This window comes from Nannobrachium achirus (assembly GCF_963921795.1).
Source record: "Nannobrachium achirus genome assembly, chromosome: 17".
Classification (NCBI taxonomy): Eukaryota; Metazoa; Chordata; class Actinopteri; order Myctophiformes; family Myctophidae; genus Nannobrachium; species Nannobrachium achirus.
Genome location: NC_137824.1, coordinates 49,317,377 through 49,341,149, shown reverse-complemented (window position 1 = coordinate 49,341,149; position 23,773 = coordinate 49,317,377). Strand labels below are relative to the sequence as shown.

Genomic DNA, 23,773 nt, shown 5'->3' with positions numbered 1-23,773 from the left:
GGCTTTTCATCCTCCTCCGTTTGTCTCGGTGGAGGATGAACGGCTGAATTGCCTTTGTCCTGTCAGGGCATTGAAGGCCTACTGTGACAGGACTGCTGGTTCTAGAGCTTCTTCTCAGCTCTTCGTGGAAATGGGCAATGTTCTTGTCAGAAAGCCGGTGTCTAGACCCACTCTTTCGAGGTGGATTGTGGATGCTATTAGGCTGGCTTACTCTAGTGCGGGTGTGGAAGTGCCGGCGGCACTTAAAGCCCATAGCACTAGAGGTGTGGCTACTTCGTGGGCACTGGCAAAGGGAGTCTCCGTTCAGGAGATTTGTGTTTCGGCGAATTGGTCTTCGCCTTCTACCTTTGCAGCCTACTATCACCTGGATATCGAATCCTCTTCGCTAGCGCATTCGGTTATGGGTGCAGTTGCCTCCTCTACGTCATAGAGGAGTCGGATCTTCCCCTCCCACAGGTGGGCATGTAGCCACCTGGGGTATTTTGGGGGGGACCCTGTGTTTTCCTTATATAGTGTGTCTTACTTATAAGGCGGACTTGTCCTTTTCATTTAGTTGAATGAGGCGGACTTCGGTCTATCAGGGTCTCTCCTTATTTTCTCATGCCTTCACACCCAGGTCCGGTGGGCCTGGGACCTTCTGGGTGATGGGTCACGCCCGTTTGGGCTGTGTTCACCCGTATGAGGGGTGTGTGGGGGTATGAGAGTAGGTTGTGGCTTAGAGGGGAGTTTAAGAATCCCAAGTGGGAGGTCATCCTGGAATATTGACAGTAAACGGTAGGTTCCGTACGGAACCATTGTTTACTTAGATATGGAAGGATGACCTCCCACGTAATGCCCCTCTGTTTCACTGAATGTGGCAGAGAGTGGTATTAAGAGGATGTTACTTCCGCCTCCGGGGGCTTATATAGCCTGGAGGCGGGTCACTCCGGTTTGAGTGACAGGCCCTTCCTACCTACGTTAGTACGGGAGCTGAAGTAGTTTCTCTGAATGATCGCCAGGGGGCGTCATTACCCAAGTGGGAGGTCATCCTTCCATATCTAAGTAAACAATGGTTCCGTACGGAACCTACCGTTCTGGGCAGGCGGGGGAGGGGCGTGTGAGTGTGAAGGTACTGCTGTAGTATCCAGCCTCTGCTCTGGAAAGGTCAGAGCTGCACAGGCCACAGCCCACCACCCACTGACATTTAATTTCACTATGTCTCTCTCCAGTGGTGTTAAGTAACTAAGAACATTCAATTAAGTACTGTACTTGAGTATTTCCAATTTCCAATACTTTTACTTCTACTCCACTACATCTCAGATCCAAATACTGTACTTTTACTCCACCACAATTATTTGAACACTTTAGTTACTAGTTACTTTGTAGATTTTTATTATTACTACAACACATACATTAACCACTTATACTGTATAGATTTTGACCATAGCCGATCTGACCAATAGCCGATCTACAAGCTCACAATGCGTTGCTTGTAGATCTGCTATTTTCAAATGATGTTTAAACATTTCAATACTTGAAACGGGACATTCTGCATAGTGAGTATTTTCTCATTTTGGTACTTTAAGTACATTTTGATACCAATACTTCTGTACTAAAACTCAAGTACATTTTTAATTCCGGACTTTTACTTATTATTTCTACACTGCAGTATAGATGCTTTTACTAAGTAAAACATTTGAATACTTTTCCCACCACTGTCTGTCTGTCTGTCTGTCTGTCTCTCTCTCTCTCTCTCTCTCGCTCTCTCTCTCTCTCTCTCTCTCTCTCTCTCTCTCTCTCTCTCTCTCTCTCTTCCATGAGAGACATCACTGGCCAGATGGCCAAGACATGGCCCATATCTGTGGGCCTACACACATACATGCCATCTTGTTGAGTCAGAGTTCAGCCTCATTTACTGTAATGCCCCGTCATCTCCAGTCTCCACAGAGGGTCAGCATTGCTGGATTCTGCATTCTGTATTCTCATTCTAGCATAGACTTCTCTACAGACACGCTGTGCGCTTGTTTGGATGCATTGTGTAATGAGCCTATTTGCACGCATAGGGGTAACGATAATGAATCGTAATTCATCGTTTCGGTGCATTTGATCATTTGACACTACGTGCATGTTAACCGATCCTAAGGCATTACAAACGGATCAATAAGCCTCCACTCTGGTGACCTAATCACAATGTTTGACATACAGGCAGTAATTGTCAACAGCCAAATATGCAGCGCAATATACAGTTCAGTGGGAAGCAGGGCAGGAATTTCAGGGAGGCCATGAAGGCCATGGCAGTCGTTGCCCCTCAGCCTGGCCTTGTGCCCCTCCAAAAAATGGCATGCCCTGAGGCCACAGTGGCCTTAATGCCCCAGCTGACTGTATCACTCTCTCCTCTGTTTCTTTCTTGCCAATATGTAGACACCAGTGTCTTTCTTGACACGTAGAAACCAGTTTATTTGGTTGAGTCCCCATTTTTAAACCAATCCAGTATCTTTGATTTGTGCAGGGCTGTGCATGGACCAGATTGTAAATACCAATTTATTTATTTCACAGCAGAAAGTCTACATATTACATTTTAAATCCTTAACCCTTACATTCAATTAATTATTGATGGCCTTCCTGCCCTGGCATTTGGCCTTTGTGCCCTAAAAGAATGGACAACACCAAAGGCCAAGTGGCCTTGCCCCTAAAATGACAAAATCCCAGGCCTGGTGGCAATTACAACAGGTTATAGTCATAGATTTACAAGTGGATGCTTGTTAACATAGCATTAAAACAATCCTCTGTCTATCTGCCTATCTATCTGTCTGTCTGGGCAGCACTACAAACATTCAGCTAGCTTGCAACAGCTCAGTAAAATCTAAACCTTGGCTTGCGAGCGGTTGAGCATACAGGTGTTTTGGCAGCTGAAACAGTTTTGTTGTGAGTTGATATTGCTGTGTGTGTGTGTGTGTGTGTGTGTGTGTGTGTGTGTGTGTGTGTGTGTGTGTGTGTGTGTGTGTGTGTGTGTGTGTGTGTGTGTGTGTATGTGTGTGTGTGTGTGTGTGTGTGTGTGCATTCTCATATTATATATTATGTCAGTGGTTCACAACCTTTTCACCCCTTGACCCCTCAAAAATTTGAACTGGTGACACCCCCACACACACACACCATGACAAGCACTTAGAATCAGCGGCGGCTCCAGAGAATTGTGACTGGGTGGGCTATGGGGGAGCTGGCTTTTCTAGAGCAGGGTCTAATACATGTTGTCAACAAACAATAATAATGAATAATACTAAGTTACGACAAACGAGATTCTCTCACTTAGAGTATGGATAACTGAACAGACCAGATCATTGGCAGATGCCAGGTCCAAATCTGTGGACTGTAGGTGAACAGATAGGGTTTTTGTGAGGCTGAAGATGCTTTCCAGCATAAAAGGTATGATTTCATAGTATGGTTTACATAGAAGTAAACAGTGGCCAGGATTTTAAATTTAATATGTAGACTATCTGCTGTGAAATAAATAAATTGGTCAGTTGTCTTTCACATATTCAAATATATTTTATGTATTTATTCCTTAAATATTTTTCATCACAACTCACAAGCCTTAACCAGGGGGTCCCCTCTAGCCCCCCTGGAGCCACCGCTGCTTAGAAGGGTTAGAGTTGAGACATTGCATTTAGTTACACGGATAAATATAACTGATCTACAAGCTCACAATGCCTCTTTCTTATATTATCTGACAAATTGGCCAGTTTTTATACAGTTTTTGTTCATTACTTTTGATGCAGTAGGCTAATGGTCTTTTTCATTTATTTTCTTTCTTTCTTTTAGATATCAAAAAGGTCTTAAAATTCCTTAAATTGACATTTTACTTCCCCCCCGACCCACAGGTTGAGGACCACTGTATTAGGTTACTGTAAGGTGTAGCATTTCCACATGTCCATGGCATGCAGTCACTGACTCCCCCTCTGTGATTGATCAGGCCCAGTGTAACCTTGCTGACTTCTCACTACGTCTGCTTCTATTGATCTCCGCTCTCGGGCTCTCCAACTGTTGATGTTCAGATCGCACCTTTCCTAAGATAATAGCCGTGCACCTTCTCGGGCCTCATTAATACTAATGAACAGTCAGACCAAGTGACTCAAAAGGAGGGATACATTCATTTTGTTCATGGGGGATACATCGTCCTCATAAATCTAAAATAATGGGACAAAGGGAGTTTGTCCTGCATCTGCTGTACCTCTGTCTGTCTCCTCTTCAGTCAATTTTACTAATATTTCTACAGCTCTATCTCATTCAATATTTTACAATTAGGCAAAACAAATTGATAGTTAGTGCAGAGAATAATGTATTTTGTGTAGGCTAGGTCTATAGCATTTAGGTCTGGTCAGGGGTGCCCACACTTTTTTGACTTGAGAGCTACTTTTAAAATGACCAGCTCAACATGATCTACCCACTGTACCCACACAATCAAGTCACCTTAATTAAAAAGTGACAGATGCCAAAAGAGTTTTTTGTAAAAAATGTTTATGGATATATATTTTTTTTTATATTTTAATGATATATTTTTAGGGGCATGTCATGTGGTCTACCTGCACAGCCTTTGTGATCTACTGGTAGATCATGATCTACCTTTTGGGCACCCCTGATTTAGGTGATTGCTAAGGAAATCTGTTTGTGTGCCACTGAAACAGATTGGCTGCAATTTTTCCTTAAAGGGGATCTTTATGTGCATTGTATATGTGTCTATTAACACCAGAGGTTAAATGTTTCTGGCTGCACTTTGAGCACAGTCATCCCTGCAGGAAGATCTGAGCATGTGAATAAAGTTTCAAATGGTTTCTAGTTTCTGCTAAAAATAGTATCTGTAGATCTGGTAACCATCAACTGCGGATCCTTTTCCGCACTGTCCCTGCGCGCCACTTAACACGCTCAGGGCCAAGAAATGTGATGTGACATAACGCAAGGTTAGGTCTGGGATTGGATAGAACCTGGGACATCAGAATTTAAGAAAAATAATAAAAGCCAAATACTAAAAAGGTCTTGAGGACATCTATCATAAGAAATCAGGATACATACAGGCTGTCAACCACCCGCTGTTTTATTTTAAAAATAATTGGAGGCTTTCTCTGCAATCAAATGAGGGATTAACTTTGACTTCATGTCAACTTTTTCTTTTCCCTTTTATTTCCGTGCTGTCATATTCAGCAATATCTCACTCCCAACATAAGTTAAGTCACAAGGATCGATAATATATGAACTAAAAGGCATGCCCTAGCTAGTTGATTAAATGTATCGACACTAGTGTAGTTTGAAACCAAAATGCAAGAGATGCAAACTTAAAAACAAAACATATCAAATGTGTGACATACAGCACGACTTTGAACTGACCTGCACCTGTTGCAGGTGATGTTAAAGCCAGTGGTTCTCAAACTTTTTCATGTCAAGGACCCCCAGTTTGACTTGCATTAGGCTACTCTGAGACCCCAATTTATACTGTAAAATCTATGTTAATTTAACTCGAGAGTGTACAAAAATGATTTGGTTCCATTTTCTCTCTGGGTCACAGACCCATGAAGGGTCCATTTGGTTCCTAACTATCATTTAGCTGGGGACCCCCTGGAACTCCCTCAATGACCCCTGCCTGGGGGTCCTCCCGGACCCCACTTTGAGAACCAATGTTTTAGCCTACCTGAAATACCCAAAGTAACCAGTAATAAGGGCTGCTGGTGCCAAAGAAGTGATTGATCAGAGTCACAAGTGTTGCGCTCCGGTAGAATTACGCACGGCGCGCGCGCGCGCGCGGAACGCACATTTGGGCTCCCTCGTCATTTGACACACACACACACACACACACACACACACACACACACACACACACACACACACACACACACACACACACACACACACACACTCTCTCAGCTGTTTGACTCCAGGCAGTGCGTATCTGTCATTCAAGTAGTCTATGCTCGAGGACAGGCGACGGAACAAGTGCAACGCGGACGACAGAGGAGACTGAGGACTAGACTTTTCTGGAGGCTTTTTGTGGGCTTTGTTTGTTTGTTTGTTTGTTTTACAAAGTGAAAGCTGCCACAACGAAGAACAGCACGGGAGGAAGACACAGGAGGAGCACAGTGTGGAGTAGGCTATGTTTACTCGCACATTATTTCAAACACATTATCATCAGTGGTGTAACTAAAAAGTACTCACATTTGTGTACTTAGTATCAATACTGCAATGTAGAAATACGCTGTTACAAGTAAAAGTATGAAATTCAAAAATGTACTCGAGTAAAAAATACAAAAGTATTAGCATCAAAATTAAAGTACCAATTGTGCAGAATGTCCCATTTCAATTTTACAAATATTTTGAAAATAGCAGATCTACAAGCTAAGCTCACCATGCATCTCATGTGAGCTTAGATGGCCGAAATGTGGCTATATAGGGCTGAAGTGATTAATAGCCTACATGTTTTGTAATATAATAATAATCAATTTACAAAGTAACTATAACTCAAGTTTTCAAATAAATGTAGTGGAGTAAAAAGTAGTCTACAATATTTGGATCCGAGATGTAGTGGAGAAATTTTGAATTACTCAAGTAAATAAGCAAATACAATTTAAAAAAAGTACAGTAGCCTACTTAAGTAAATGTAGGCCTACTCAGGTACTTTACACCACTTGTTTATTCGCAGATTAGGGCCTACAGCATTTCAACCTTATTATTGTCAAGTTGTCATTAGGCTTACAACCACAGACACAAACACATTAATAATGTAGCCAACACACGCTATTAATGTGTTTGCTTCACCTAGCTCACCAAGGAGAGTTTGTTATAGCCAGCTAAATTATTGAACACATTGTACATTTGTGATTATAATAATAAGAGTGACGCTGTGGTTGTCCCATATCGACTATATTATGCACGAGTATAGGTCATCTTGTCTGGTACAGACCGTACAGTAGGTCTAGAGCACTGTTTCCCAAACAGTGGCTCGGGACCCATTTGTGTGGGTCACGACTCAAGAGTAAAAATCCCATTTCTTTTCCTACATAAAAAAAAACATTGCATATAGGCCTCTTTTAAAACGTTTTTTTTTTAGATATTTCAAAAGGGTTTCAAATCTAAATTTCCACGATTATAAAATACAGTTTGGGTCCTGGAAGGAAACCCTGGTCCAGGTTATACAGTGACTGAGGGTAATTGAATCGGAGCAACAGCTGCGTAGGCAAAGACGCAGCGCGTCCCCCCTGTACGCGTCACACATTGCCTTCACATGTCATGATAATATGATCTTTACGGTCCCTCCGATGACTCCGATCGCTAATATTTTCTTAACTCCTGATAATTGATTTGAACGCAGTCCTGGTCTACTTTACCCAGGCGCTGTTAACGCAGAGCTTCTCACTTTGTAGATCCTGTTGATTCGCAGTGAGCTCCTCCGTGCAGCAGGCGGATGATAATAAAACGCGTCGTTCTGGCCAACGGGAGGGCATAGCAGGATTTTCCCGTGCGCGTAGCATGAAAGAGGACAGTTTATTTTGACATCATCTGCCTGTTGTTGTTGTTGTGCTTATTTTTTCTTTTTTGGACGGCGTTTTGACATTTGCGTGCGAGAACCTGCGCTTGTTTTTGAAGCTTTTTTTCTATTTTGTGTTGCGCTCCGTTCCTTTGTGTCTCGCACTCTTCATCAGAGCAGGTCGTGATTTTGTTGCCACAGAACATAATTCATGGTGGGAGCGCTTTGTTTCATCAATGTGCATTGATGTAGCAGGAAACGTGGAGGAGATAAGGTAGGCTGTCTACATGCTCGTTTAGACACGAGAACAACCTTGCAGGATGTTTTGGATGCTACAGTAGGATGTTTTTTCCCCAACCATGGCTCTTGGTCTTTATTTGTGGACTCAATATCTAGGTTAATTGTCGTGTGTGTGTGTGTGTGTGTGTGTGTGTGTGTGTGTGTGTGTGTGTGTGTGTGTGTGTGTGTGTGTGTGTGTGGAGAGAGAGAATATCAATTGATGTTGGAATGGATGCTTTAATTGGAGAGAGACTGGGGTAGAAAAATGGAACCCCGGGAAGCCCACATGCTTTATTGTTTTGTTACCATCTTGCGGCTTTACTATTAGTTTGGCTTGATGGGAAATAAAGGAGCCTGTCATAATTTGAGGACTAAAATTGCAATTATCTTTTCCCCACAGAACCCTTATCTCGGCAACTGGCACCCCTGAAGAACACGATTCCACTGAGGACAGCGAGCGATTACAAACAAGGATTTCGATTCTTGCCCATAACTCGGGAATTACACGTCCAAACTGGGATCTATGAGCGGCAAAGTGGCGAAGCCTAAAGAAGATAAGGATGCTTCCAAGGGTAAGAGGCGAGCCTCAGAGCACCCCTACAAACCCCTGGGTTTTTAAAGCGACCGTGCACCCATTCATCTCCTGCATGCATGAGCACCCACAGACAGCGCACGAGCTCCATTCTTTCTCACCACAATAATAATGACAATGGTTTTGAGAGCTTTAACACTTGCTGCTGTTGCAGTCCAAGGTTAATGATACCAGGCCTACACAAAGCCAGTCCGTCTGACCAAATAGGCTATTTAATATTTCATTGGTCAGCAGTATAGGCTACCCTATGACTGACTGTGGAGCAATGCGAATCAATTAAGAAAAAGCACAATGGAAATGGTAAAAGCATGTAGGCCTATAGTCGATGTAGGATGCTTTCTTTGCAGGGTGTGTGTTAAATTGATTTCTTGTTTCTTTTACATTTATAAGAGTAGCCTGCTGTCGCTTTAACACGACGAGGAAGAATGATAGTGAAACATGATTGCCACGGGCATTGTGTCCACTGTGGTAGCCTATTGTTTCCGCACATTATTGCCACACTGCCTGGTATTACTTTGTTCTGTTGTTCAGTGGTCACGACGTGTAGGCTATAGCTATAGCATCCACCTTTTTTGTTCTCCTAGTTAATGACCTAATGCGTAAAAATGAGCCGTTGCATTGCATGCTGCAAGCAAGCGCCTCCCATTGCCATGGAGACAGCTAGAGCGAGACAGGGTTGCCAGAGAAACCTGGCGGGGCCAATCAATGCATTATGCTCCATCCACACATGGACCGGGCGCACACGACACGACACTCTAAGCACTTTACTGCACTCTTTGTTTGTGCGGTTTATATTTTGAATTAAACATGAAAAAGAAAAACATCAACACGTGGCTCTTCTCTGAGAAATGACACATTATTTGTGTGTTTTTTTAAGGCTGATATTTCACCAAATTATTGTATCAGATAAGAGTCGGCATTTAATTTGTTTAATTCGAGTCTGAGGGTCTGTTTTTTATTGGCTATATATGTTCAATTCAATAAGAGCATATAGTGGTCATATTTAATAACCAAGCTGTAAATGAACCTTTTTCCTATGGCAAATGTGCCCCTGAATGGCATGATCATGGAATTTCATGGATGCCTTTTTGTATTAGGTTTCCTGCTTTGTTCATGTGTGGCTCTTGGGTTCACCCACAACCACAACAGATCAATATACTGTAGCTAACAGGTTTACACTAGCAGCGCTGATAAGCATTGGTACTGTATGGGCAGTTAATGGAATCCACACGTTATTTTCAGAAGACAAGCCATGAAGATAAGTAGCCTGCAGAAACTATACAGCTACACTGCACAAACCTTTTGCCTGTATAACACATCTTTATGCCCCTGCTGGCGGACAACCATAACGGAAGAATTATATGTTTCTGGGTCCTCCTCCTCATTGTGAATGCAATCTCTCAGTAGCACCTTGAAGGAATGTCATGACTTTGACACAAAGGTCAAGGCCATTGTGACCTCACAAAACGTGCATTAAATCCCTTCAAAATATTCTTTCAATTCTGGACAGACATGGATCTAAATGGCAACTGGTAGGCACATCCACAATGTAGTGTTGTATTTCTAGTTCTCCCGCTTTCAAGTGTGTAGGCCTACATTAGATTAGACTTTATTATACCAGAGGATTATTTGGTTTCACAGCCTGTTCGACATAGAAACACATACAACTAATAGGGAGGCTCTCTCCATTCCGACATGTCGCCACTCCGAAATTGACTTCTTATTGTCGGAGTGGCGACACTCCCATGGGGGTTCGGTTTAGGGTTAGGGTTAGAGATAGGGTTAGTGTCGGAATGGAGACATGTCGGAAAGGAGACATGTCGGAGTGGAGAGATGCACTCCAACTAATACATGTAATATCTAATATACATCCATATTTCCTAACACACTTCAATTCCATTCTATTTCAGCAAGTTGTCCCAAGGCACTTTATATATAGAGAGAGAGAGCAGAGACCTGACAATGTCCCACCCTGAGCCAGCATTTTTGCGACACTGGCAAGGAAAGACTTCCCCTCAACTGGAAGAAATGTCAGGCAGACCCAGGCTCCAGGGTGGGCAGCCATCTGCCTTGACCATGTCGGGAAGGAGAGGGAAAGGACATGTTAGAGAGGCAAGAATTAGACTTAAAGCGTTCCACTGCATAGCACACACTGGTAATGGGATTCTAGGAATATATTAACTAAAATAACTAAAGATTTAAGTAATGAACCATAATCATTAAATTGAGTGCACTGTGCTGCACTCAGCCACTGAGAACCAGCCTCCAGATGGTTACACTTAGGTTATCTTAATGAACATGCATCTCGTTGTTGAAATGTTTGTGTGCAAGGCTGCTACTTCAGTTCGAGCAGGGGCAGAGCTTCAGGAAGGGCTGAGGGGGCAGATGGCCCTGGGCATTGGACTCTCGGGGACCATCAAATTGAATTTTTTAAGACCGGCCCCTGGCATGTCGGACAATGTTGCTCATTAGTTAAAATGGGCTCCAAAATGACATGGTCGCTGTCCGTGGTGCTGAAATCGTAGGTTGAATGCATGCATGTGCTGTTGTGCATATTTCGTTTTCCCTTTAACTACAATCAAACAAATTAGCATCAAATAAAAAATGTCTAAATAGCATTTAACTCTAATACAGAGGTAGTGGCTTGTAAGCCCCACTCTTGTGGGCATGTTTTTTATTTTGCTGGAAAGCGATGATGAGGATTTGGAACTGCTGGGGTTAATACAGGGGTAGTTGATTTATATTTCCAACTTTCAGTCAACAGCTTTGACTGAAAGATTTATTGTCAGAGGCTTCATTGTGTTTTCCACTCTGCTTTTTATGTTTTATTTATTTCAGTTCAAGGCATGTATAGATGTTATGCACATGACATCATCATCATACCCGGAAATTATGCGGGAACACCTACTGAGTGGCAGAAAAATACTTTCTGGCCTTGACAGCCCATACATCCAAACAGAAAAGTCCTGATTGCATTAATATATTTTTACAACATTCAATTCAATTTGCCACTCACTTTGCCACTCGATTTGCCACTCGATTAGCCACTCGATTAGCCTTTCACTTTCTGCATGCGCCTACCCTTTATTGTCTTCATCAAGTACATACCTGTACTTTATGTAGTCATAGTTAATGCACAATGACTCCCCCGCAACCTGCCGCAATTTGTAGGAATCATTTGATTCAAAGTAACAGGTCATCATCATTGTAGCATCTCTGTAACCCTCACTTCACCCAAGAAACCACAGCAGATCCTGATCTAAAGTTCTAGCTGCAGACCCCCGAACACAGTGCGATGGACACTTCCGTGTGCCACAGTAAAAACCCGCAGGCTGTCCTGTGCATCGCTGAGCAGGGCACCTGCTGCCAGCTGCACTCCATCAAGAACCTGAATGGTGCCAGAGCAAGGACTTGAGCAGGGAAATGAGATCACGGCTGATTCAGGCAACCGCCTGTTCCAGAAATTATTTTCAAGGAAACGTTCCATTATATCCCGAACCAGCTGCCACCACAAAAGGTTTTTTCAATCCTGGCTTCCGACACAACCTCTTAGCCAGAACCTCACTGACAACTCTTCTACAACCCAATCACCGCACAGACAGTATATACACTGATCATTTAGTATTGGATTAGTTTCACATGTATCACGTTCATTTAACTCTGACTTGAATCGACACTCCAGGTTATTTTTAGCCATGGGGGGAATAAGGATGGCAACGTCCGGTTCCTCCAAACAAGATATCTAAAAAACTACTGACTGGATTCCAATGGAACCTCAACATGTCCTTTCCTTTCCTAGCGCCACCCTTAGGCCAAAATCTCCATGTTCATGCAATATATCTCAATAATGTGTGGATGGCTAAGAAACTGCTGAGCACATTGAGGATGAACCCTAACCTCCAGTGCCACCCTGAGGCCGAAATGACAACTTTGCACCCTTAATATTTGATAATCATTAAGATTGCAGGATGAACACAAGTAGCACCTATTTCAACAAATATAGAAAATGACCCTACCACTATAAACAATAAAAAAAAAAAAAACTATTTTGGCCTCACTAGAGAGTGCAGGACTCTAAGGACAGCAGTGTAGGTCAATTCAAACCACTGAATTGACCTACTGAATTGAGTCTGGATAGGTACAGTATAAGGACCAGCATGGCTTCTAGGGGCCACTAGCTTTTATCTGCTGTAAAATGTCCTACATTTTCACAATGGGTTAACCCATGGATATCACACACTATCATATGCATACTGACTATGAGTTGTATGAGACTCAAGAACAACCTTTATAATTCTTTATGCTCTACTATTGGTGCAAGGGTCAGTCAGTTGTCCTGTACATGGTGATCAAGAGACCTGCAATAGAAATCTGTTCTCTGTTCTTTGGCTCAAATCGGTTACAGACCACGCTTCATGTGACACAGTTGGACATCCTGTGTTGGAACATGAGAGTAGAGGAAGAGGAAGAGCAGGGGAGAGCCTCTTATAGTGCTCATGTGGGAGCTGCAATAGCAACACGAGTAAATCATATTGTGTTAGCCTCCCTGTGCCCTTGTGAAGCTGTGTTGTCCAGTCCAGTCAAGGCGGTGCCTCAAAGCCCCTGTGAGTGACATAACCATTCGCCCAGGCACCGTCCCAGTGCATCTCAACTGGATTGAAAGGCATTTACATAAAATCTTAATGCTGACATTCTACCCATATCTCTTTGATAACAAAGCAAGTAGTTATTATATTCTATCTGTTAAGAAAAAAAGAAAAAAAAACATTACAAATTCCATGTTTCCCCCTCAAAATGTCAAATCAAATCAAATCCACAATAGATTTCCTTTAGTTGTGTAGGCACTCTAGTCTCTGCCTAGTGACTACACAAGTACACAGAATAAGTTTCATGTGAACAGCTCATTAGGGTCATCACAAGGGGGGGGGGGGACTGAGTTACTAGAGCCCAAGGTGGAGGGGCCTTAATTATTGTATACTTTAGCTATTGAAAAATAGCAGATGAAATAGCAGATAAAATAGCGCTGCGAGCTTGTTGATCTGCTATTTTTGAAACATCGTGAAAATGTGTGCAAATCTTTGAATAGCGTATATGTATTTTTAAGCGAACATTTGTAACTCTCATTTTGCTTCTGGGGGGTCCCTGGAACTAAATATTTTGAGATGGGAGTCCGTGGCCAAATACATATAATTTTGGGGGTCCTTCACATGAAATAGTTTGAGCACCACTGACATAGAAACTTAGGTTTTTCAAAAAACCTTAGAAGGATTAGAAATATTCTGACTCACCCATTTTCACGATTTTTCAAAAATAGCAGATCTACAAGTCAAGTCAATTTTATTTATATAGCACATTTTAAAAACCACCAGGGTCAACCAAAGTGCTACAAGCTCGCAGCACTCGATGCCACTCGATGCACTCTGTGCCGCGCTATGAGCTTGTATATCTGCTATTTTTCAATAGTTAAAGCACAAAACGATAATGCGTTCCCAGTTCCTCCTATGGGGGGCCCGCAGTGAATCCTTGTACCCAGGGCCCAGAATTTGGTGCGACACCCCTGCAGCTCATAAATCAGCCATTTGGAACTTTAACAGCAGCTCTTTCACTCTGCTCAGACTTCATTTCAGACTAGCACATTGCTAGTCTTCCCCAGCCTCTTGGGTAGTGACTGAGTGTCAGCCAGTGGATTCATGTCTCTGTGGAATTGCACAGCCGTGTCCAGCAGAAGGCATAAGTCTTGCATATTTGCTGGCAGATTAATTCAGGCCGAGGCCAGCCACACAGCTGAATCAATAGATGCCCAGAGACAAGTTTGGAGTCACTTCATTAATCACAAAGAAGGCAGGCTCTCTCCTGCTCTCTGCTGACACCTGCTTCTAATCTCAGAGACAACAACACTGTTTGCCTTATCATTACAATATCTTTTTATCTAGTTACTAGCTGCCCCAAAAGCCACCTTGAATAGCATGCGGTCTGTACAAACACGTGCAATAGCTGAGTTTTGACCATGATACGTTTTTTTGCTGATTGTTATGCTATAGGCATAGTTGTGTTAAAGGGGTCATGACATAAAAAAAATAAAAAAAACACTGAATGTTGAATGTTTTTTCAAATTTCTTTGGGGTGTAATGGAGGTCAGGAAACATGAAAAAAGCCACACAAAAATATTTGTATTTTTTTGATGTCATGACCGCTTTAATGTCACTGCCGAGGGGAAGAATGGCAGGGCTAACTTGCCATGTGTATCTAATGACATGTACGTACATATTCCAACATCCCAACACATTTCTGTTTACAACAGTTGCCCTCACATAATACAGCTGTTAATGACACCTGTGTGTGTGTGTGTGTGTGTGTGTGTGTGTGTGTGTGTGTGTGTGTGTGTGTGTGTGTGTGTGTGTGTGTGTGTGTGTGTGTGTGTGATCGCTGAGAGGAAGTCGTTGTGCTACATTGTCCCTGGTGCTGACGCAGGTATAGCCAGCGCTGCCCGGAGGGAGTTGGCTGGCCTCATGTCATGGATCTGCCACTCTGTATCACTGCGTGGCAGCAGATAGAGGCATGTTTTATTCTTCTATTCAGCTTTAAGCTACTACCTATATTTCAGGCCAGATTTAATTGTTAATTAATTATACATTTGAAGGCATTTCGCTATATATCAACTTCAAGATTGTTTGCCTGTGGCGCTTATAACAATAACAACAACGATATTGGCACTAAAATGTGGTCAACTAAGGGCTCGTACACCCTGCCCGACTTTTTGCGCCGATTATGCTGTCGCCGACCATTTTTGGCGCTCACCGACAAAACCGCCGATCTGCCACAAGATCGGGCTTTGCTTGCCGAGTTTTTGCTTGTTGTGTGTGAAAGGCACTGCGAGAAGAGAAGTTTGATATTTGTCTCTGTCGCAAATTGGACATCATATACTACAGTATGAAAGAGGTTGCGAGCGCACCCCGAGAAGATCCAGACAGCGAATGAGAGCACAGGACAGCTTTGATCACAGGCAGAAAGTATGTCTTTCTGTATAGATGGAGGGTGAACAGACTTCTTACCATCATGAAGACCTTTATTCCAAGGGTAAATTCAGGTGTCATATTGGTAGTTATATTGCTGTTAAATAATAGTCTGTTTCATAATAATATAGATGCTGTTTCATGGCAATATAAAACCGTGCAGCAGCACTGCACTGAACACGTGCGCAGTGCTCTCTCTGTGTTGTGTGTGTGTGTGTGTGTGTGTGTGTGTGTGTGTGTGTGTGTGTGTGTGTGTGTGTGTGTGTGTGTGCGTGCGTGCGTGCGTGCGTGCGTGCGTGCGTGCGTGCGTGCGTGCGTGCGTGCGTGCGTGCGTGCGTGCGTGCGTGCGTGCGTGCGTGCGTGCGTGCGTGCGTGCGTGCGTGCGTGCGTGCGTGCGTGCGTGCGTGCGTGCGTGCGTGCATGTGCAGAGAGTGACAAATCATTAGCGTCCTGCCTCACTCTCATGCACATTATGAATTATAATTACAAAAACAAAATGTTGGCTATGTAGTATATGTATCGGGTCTGGATCGCATCCTGGTATGTGTGTGATCCCTTGTTTGCGATCAATCTTTTTTTAATCACTTAAAATGTTATTCACACTTTTACTTTACATCACACAAACAATAAACAGACAGAAAACAACCAAACACGAACAGTCGGCGATCAATGTTATAGTGTGAAAACCACACCAGCATATGACGTGAAATGTGAAATACTTCAACGATCTGACAAGTCGCCGACACATCAATATCGTACAGTGTGTCCGAGCCTTTATCTCACTCTTGTCAGAAGGTAGTGTTCTATCCTCAATCTCTGAAAACCTAATTGTTATGACGCATTAGTAAACCAGCTGCTGGTAGGTCCACAGGGCTGTGCAACTTCTGATTTGAATGACTTTTTAAGCTGCTCCCTCTGTGAAGTTTAGATCATGACTATGATTGGCACATGTCAGGCCACAGTAATAATAACCCTGATGTGCTGCTGGGTATTTCATCTTTTCTGTGCTACACTGTCCCCTGCCCTTATCTCCCTCTCAATGCTAACCCTTCAACCACAACCTTTGTCTTCATACTGTGGCAATGCTTCCCTAGCGGAAACGTCACTTGGAATTTCATTTCCATGAAAAGACACTGGCCCTCGGCAGATTTGGTCTGACCCTGCTCGGTTGTGATTGGATTTCCCTGCCCTCGAAGTTGTGGGCCACCAATCAGGGCCCAGTATGCAAGTATGGAGCGGGTTTAATGTATTTTTAAACACTTGGAAATGCAGGTTCCACCCAGAGATTCCAGACTAATATCTTATCTAGTCATTAATGTTCAATGAGAGGCAGATTATGTGGGACGCGCGGTGAAGTTGAGGAGCAGAGAGGCAGGCGTTCCCTTGAAATTCTTGCGCGTGTGCTCGTTCGTGCACATGCTTGTGGGTGGCAAGAGCTGGATTGTGGTCATCTTTGTGAAATATCGGCCGGCGTTTACTCGCGGAGTTTTGCGATCCCCGCTGGTCCAAGCCAGAAAGCCCGCGGCAACCGCGCCCGGTCTGTAAGGCACTTATGACTTGTAACATGTGGAAAGAACGCTATAGTCTAGTAATTCTCAACAGGGCTGCCCCTGTTGAGAAACTAGAGACTAGTGCTATTGTTGAACTCCCCGTTTCACAGAAGGGGGGATTAAAATGACATAGAATTAGATAGTCCTCATTCCTCCTCATATACTGTAATACTTTGTGGAGATGGGTGAGACTCCCCCAAATCTGAAAGCTAATGGGCCCATGGGATCAGCCCGGATCAAACGCTTGAGTCTGTCTGAGTTGGAGGAAACGGTTCATCTGTTGGGCATGTGGCCATGCTGACTCATAGTCTGTGACCTTTCATACCACTGCGCACAAACTCACTCTGTGTACTGTGTATGTGTGTACGAGGGCGTGCATGTATGTAGATTTGTGGCAGCTGAAGACCACATTATGTCTACGTTGATTATCAACAAATGGACAAATGAGGACTTTTAGGGTCTTAAAGATAATGTTTTAAAAGGAGATTTAAAAGACACTGCTTTAGCAAGTTGAGTTGCAACAACTGGACTATACTGTAGGTGCAGCAAACCTAAAACAATACATTATTTAATTCTAGTGTATTTGCGCAGAATTACACTTTTAGTAAGACATGGATTTCATGAGTGCTGGTATATTAGTGACCCATTCTCGTACGGCTTTCTTGGTTGGGCCATGAACCACTGAAAGGCTATATTAATGATTAACATATAGTCCCCAGTGGTCCTTATTTGAATTGTCTTGCACATTACAACACTAATGTTATTGCATCAGAAATGGGATTGGTGGGAGGAAACCGCTGATGGTGCCGAGAGCTATTGTAAGTTCTGAGGGCAGAATGAGGTCAGAAAAGCAATTATCCCAAGGTCAGAAGCCACAAGCAGTCATTGTTAATGAAAACAACCTACAGAGCGCCAGCAGGGTGTTGAAACATGTTCATTTAGCATCACTGAGTTGGGATTTGGAGGAAGGGGCGTTTAAAGGCTTGATACGCTTTGTTGCACGCGGTGACACTCACCGAAAAGAGACCTACAAGCTCACAACACAACGCTATGAACATTGTGCGCTTGTAGACTGGCCATGTTCGGTGCGCGACACCGTCCAGCACTCGACTTACTCATCCAGCTCTATTTTCTCCAAGCATCACAAGTGATGAACGTCCAGGCGAAGTCAAGGTCTTGAAGTCCTATATAGTGTGCAAAGCCTTTCCATCCCCTAGTAGATGGCTGTTTTTTAAATCATGCTCAGGATTAATAGTTCCCCTAGACATGAACTAATTAAAGTTAGTGAACATTATAAAGGGGATTATGGACGAGGTAAGAAAGGGAGGCGATAAGGCCTGGCCTCTGGTAATAAACAGGGGCTGCGGGCTGGAACAGAGCGGGGAGGCCCACTAGTATAGGCAGGCTATCGTGGCTCACAGTGAAGCGGTGGATGGAGTGGACAAATGCCTCCAGGCGGAGCAGTGATAAGTGATTTGCATTGGCCTTGCTGTGAGGCAAGGCCCTGGGACATTAGCCGGGTGGACTCCAGATTGACGGCCCTCGAGTGCCTTCCCGTGCTCTCGCACGCACACACAGATGAGTGATGTTACGAAGGCATTATCCTCCCGTCCAGCAGCTCAATTAGCCAGCCTGTTATGTCCACAGTCTCACGTCGGCACCCATCAGCGCCGTGCCTCAGCGCAGCGGCGCTCACTGCCCAGGAGGAGGCGCCCCCAAATTAATGCCATTATCTGGCACAACCCCCAACATGTCCTAAAGACGAGGCAAATTCATTAGTCTCATCCGGAGACCCCTGTGTGACGCATACTGTAGCTGCATGGCTGGGGGAGATGTTGAGGAAACGCCAGGAGTCCTTTTTTTAAAGCGTCAGCTGGGAAACCTGAAGAGGAGTAAGCAATTCCTTTTCCAGATGCCGGCCATTCATTAAAGTCTCGTCTGCCCCCTCCTTGCTGCTATTAAGTGGCTAAAGACCGAGCTATACTTAGCTGTGTGTGCACCGAAAATAGAAGATATACAAGCTCACACTGTTTTGCAACGCTACACGTGATGAGCTTGTAGATCTGCTGTTTTTGGTCCACGGCACGGGCACAACCAAGTATAAGTCGGACATAATACCTCATACTATTACTATTACTACCACATTAATTTGTGGGCCACTCCCTCGAAACAGCCGTATCATTAGGGATGAGATGTGGACTGGCTAAGGATATAATCCGTATTTGTGCTTTCCTTGGTACAGTACAGTATGTGTGCTTGGTGCAGTACAATATCTTCAGGTGTTCTGACTCACAGACAAGCACAGGGTAAAGGCTTGCACGTGAACGGTAAAGTGAGTGGTCAAGACCATTAAAGACATGGAAAGACAGTCAGAAAGGGTGTTAGTATGTCAATGTACCTATTTGTGTGTGTGCGAGAGGGAGAGGGATCAAGAGCTACAAGATCTACCTACCTTCATGAGTGAATAGACACCAGAATGTAATTGCAAAAGTAATGTAATATGTTTTTGATGAATCCATACGTCTTGACACTTCACTTAAGGTTTCGAATGACTAGCCACAAAGGTATTGACTTCTGTATCACTGGATGAAAGATGATATACTGTATATGGTAGTAGATGCCATTTAGTAACATTCCTCAGAGAAAGACTATTCATTCAGCTTCAGCGGTGTTGGGTGCAATCCAAGGGAAGTATACTTAACAGAGAAAACCGACAAAACAAAACACAAAGTGGCGGAGAGGGGGCGAGATATACAGCAGTGTGCCATTCCCTAATTGGTAAAATGCTAGTGGTGCTCATGCTTGCCTGCATTTGTGTACAGTTATAGCCTACTCAAAGCCCATAGCTGAAGCGTACAGTTCATGAGGACACCTATTTTCAGAAAAGGAAAAAAAATCCATTGTTAAGAGGAGTGCTAAATATAGCACAGATCCTTCGCTGGACCCTGAAGCCAACTTTACATTTACACTGCAGCGGTGAACACAGTGGCTGGCTGTGTCTCTTTCTCTCCCTCTCGCTCTCTCTCTCTGTCTCACCATAGGGGAGATGTCATTTACATAATGAGACGCTGCCACAGCAACAAAGCTCCAATAAGCACAGGACTCGTCAGTCAGAAGGTGACACTACAGCTGGTGGCTACCAAGCAGCGCACACCCAGGCTCCACTGAGGGGCCACAGTGCTTTGAACACAAACGCACGCACGCACGCACGCACACACACACACACACACACACACACACACACACACACACACACACACACACACACATGTGCGTCCTTACAGAAACGCGTGCAAAAAAAAGCACACACGCACTCACATTATAGATAAAAGAGAGAGTCCACATAGAGAGATTAGCTTAATGAGCAGTCCACTTGCTGCGTGTGTGTGTGTGTGTGTGTGTGTGTGTGTGTGTGTGTGTGTGTGTGTGTGTGTGTGTGTGTGTGTGTGTGTGTGTGTGTGTGTGTGTGTGTGTGTGTGTGTGTGTGTGTGTGTGTGTGTGTTATGGGATTAGATCTGTTGAAGGTGCAGGTGCAGAGAGACCCAGTTGGCCCGTTCACGACAGTCCCCAAGTTGTTTACATGCAAGCTGTGACAGAAACCGTCTCTGTGGACTTTTGGGTTTAGGACGGCTCTGTATATCACTAACTTTACTTTGTATTTTGTCATTTCTTGTACCCCAGAGATTTTTCAGTCACGAAAGATCACATCATCTGCGCTGTCATTAGAAGAGACAACTCACTGCCTAGCCTGCAGAACAAAGAGAGCGAGAGAACGAGAGAGATGGCAGGCAGTGATCTCACTGTGATCCATGACAGTTGAACTGTCATAAAAGGAGACGAACAGCACTGTGGGTGAAATGAAAAGGTTATGTGCAATAAAGACAAAACGCCTCGGCTTTGCTTAAAGGTTACGGCGGAGAAATTAGGACGAGGACAGTGTTAAATTGCTCCAATTCCCTCACTCACTGCGCTTCCTTGAGTAATAGCTTCTTTACACGTCGGTGCAGTTTCATCTCCAATTCCCCCAGTGGATTTTTATTCTATTCTTTGGGAAGCGTCCTATTTTATTTGAATGCAGCACATGAGCATGTTGGTTCATGGCCTGTGCCGGATTAACCCTTCGTGGTGCCCGGTGCTACGGCCCGTTTCATTGCCCCCCGGGTCAGAGCGGAAAATAGATGCTTTGCGGATGCGCTTCACAGTTTTAGCGCTCCTTCAGCATCCTTTTGCTGCGATAGTTGAGTCTTCTTTCACTTTCTCCCCGCTGTTTGATGCCCTTGCGCCCCCAGGCTTGGTGCCCTGTGTTGCAGCACCTAAAGCCCTTGCATTAAGCCGGCCCTGGTCACGGCAAAACCCATACTGTAGGCCAGGGGTCTTCAACAGGGGGTCTGGGACCCATAGAGCGTCCTCAGTGTCTACTAGATTACAACAGGTCACAGCTTATAGAATTGCTATTTTCGGCAAAGAGGTTTGGTGTAGAGGGGGAAGAAGAACAGAGCAAAAGGTCAATATTGACGGGTGACATATTGGCTAATAGAAAAGATAATCAACAATGAGACAAAAAAATTGCTACACAATTTTATACAATATGTAGTGGGCGTACAGTACCTGCTTCATCTCTCCCAGCTAAGGGGTCCTTGGCCTTAAAACGTTGAAGACCTCTGCTGTAGGCTTATAGAGATACAGTACACTGTAAAATCTGGACTGTAAACATGTAAGACACGTAACTCAAGTTAAATTGAGTAGTGTATAGAGTTTAATCTTGTGTCCTTTCTTGTACAAGACATGCCATGCTAACACACTGCAGTAAAACCTGTGTGTGTGTGTGTGTGTGTGTGTGTGTGTGTGTGTGTGTGTGTGTGTGTGTGTGTGTGTGTGTGTGTGTGTGTGTGTGTGTGTGTGTGTGTGTGTGTGTGTGTGTGTGTGTGTGTGTTTGTGTGTGTGTGTGTGTGTGTGTGTGGAACAGCTCAGCTGGATAGCTGGGGTGCCAGTCAGGTAGATTGTCAAAGCCAAATGTCGCTCCTTATTACAGTCATGCATTAACTTATAGCTTACCCTTACACTTTATTTTTGGAGCTGTGTGAAGCACAGGCTCCCTATACGTGGCCGTGTGGGTCTGTCTGTCTGTCTGTCTGTGTGTGTGTGTGTATGTAGCCTGAACTTCCTAAACTTCGGCACGCCACTAGTCCCACAGTTTTGCCACCACACACTCGCGCCATATGTCAAATCGACCGGCTTACTCGGGAATCGTGGGCTATTACTTTTCTAAGAGAAAGGTTCTATAGTTTAATTGATATTAATTTATTAGTGAATTAATTTTCCCCATTGACTTATAATGGGAATCGCAAAAACTCACATTCAATTATTTGTCTCTCGCAAACCATAGGGGCTACAGTTTCAAGACTTGGAGAGGAGGTTCATAATGATTTCAAGGATTAAATAAAAAATAATTGTGTCATTTGGCCGCATGGTGGCGCCATAACACCCCACTTTACGTTTTGGCCTGTAACTCTTGAACCGTAGGTCGGAAAATTAAAAATATTTTTTCCCTGGATTCCTTGGGTCATGACGCATCTCCCCATATAGGCCACGCCCATTTGCGCCATGATAGATTTTCCGCCATCTTGAATTTTCTCCAAAACACACTTTTTGCTCCTTTTCCTACATATTTTCTTCAAATGTCACAAAAATCGGTACACATGATCCACACACACACACACACACACACACACACACACACACACACACACACACACACACACACACACACACAGCTCCACTTCACACGGGTGTGATTTTTAACTTATATACAGCCGATTTATAGCAACGCGGTGTGAGCTTGTAGATTGGCGATTTTCAATGTGCGAGACTGGTGAAATCAGCCTTACTAGTCTGTGTGAATGTCATATATCGTCACTGTCGGGCAGAAACCTCCAAGTTTCAAATTTGTACATTTTTTCACAAAGTAAAGCCCTGCTTCGTCATACAAGGCCGTCGCACAAAAGTAGTGAAAACAGCAGATCTACAAGCACACAACGCCTTGCGGTGTGAGGCGTTGTGTGCTTGTAGATCGGCTGTTTTCACTAGTTTAAATCATTTTTTAAATGATAAATACAAAACAAACAGTTTTGGACATACAAGGTTTCCACCCGACAACGACGATATACCATATAACTATATTTGTGATTACTTCCAACTTAACCAACTTTATACAGTATATGTGTGTGATTTCCAGTGTGTGCACTCCGTGGACTCACTGTTACTGTATATCATCCAGAGGACAGAGATGTGTATCGGCAATCTTTAGAACATCTCTGGAACTGAGTGAAATATGCTCTGGCCACCAGCCACTGGCCTCGGAGATTACTCACTGTAATGTGAGGCGACATGTTGCCCTCTTGAGTCTGTGGGACCCACATCATTTGAGGTTCTATATCTTCCCTCCTCTCTCCAGTCTGTCTGCTCTGTCTTGGAGTTTATCAAAGTCTCCTTGACCCATCAGTTATTTTACCTGCACTGAGCAGAATTAGTAAGAAGAAGGGGAAGGCAGCTAGACTGCTGTTTCACTTGTGGTGGTGCAGCCTTTGTGCATCCAAGACAAATAATACAAGACCCCACTGATTTAACTGAGAGTGTAAAACATTTTGAATTCATAATTTTGTGGTAGAGGCAACTGAGTAGCATATTTGCATGCTCTCTCATGAATCATTTAGGGGAGTTCAACATTCAAATTCACTTTATTCATATGAGCAAGAGAGAAAACCAGGCGCTCACTGGAGATGAAAATAGTAAAAAGCTCTTGGATCGACAGGATCAAGTCATAAAAAAGAAGAAAGGTGATCCAGGCACT

At 43.8% G+C, this 23,773-nt stretch overlaps 1 protein-coding gene across 3 annotated transcripts in view; it reads left to right on the top strand.

Moving 5' to 3' along the window:
* Positions 1–8,291: 8,291 nt before the first annotated feature.
* Positions 8,292–23,773, top strand: part of fgf13a (fibroblast growth factor 13a) — a gene marked incomplete at both ends in the record, with an annotated part of 159,332 nt that continues 143,850 nt past the window's right edge. For all 3 annotated transcript variants that reach the window (XM_080745612.1, XM_080745611.1, XM_080745610.1), the window contains one exon: positions 8,292–8,340. In XM_080745612.1, the coding sequence (XP_080601738.1) occupies positions 8,292–8,340 (49 nt within the window). The remainder of the gene's footprint in view (positions 8,341–23,773) is intronic.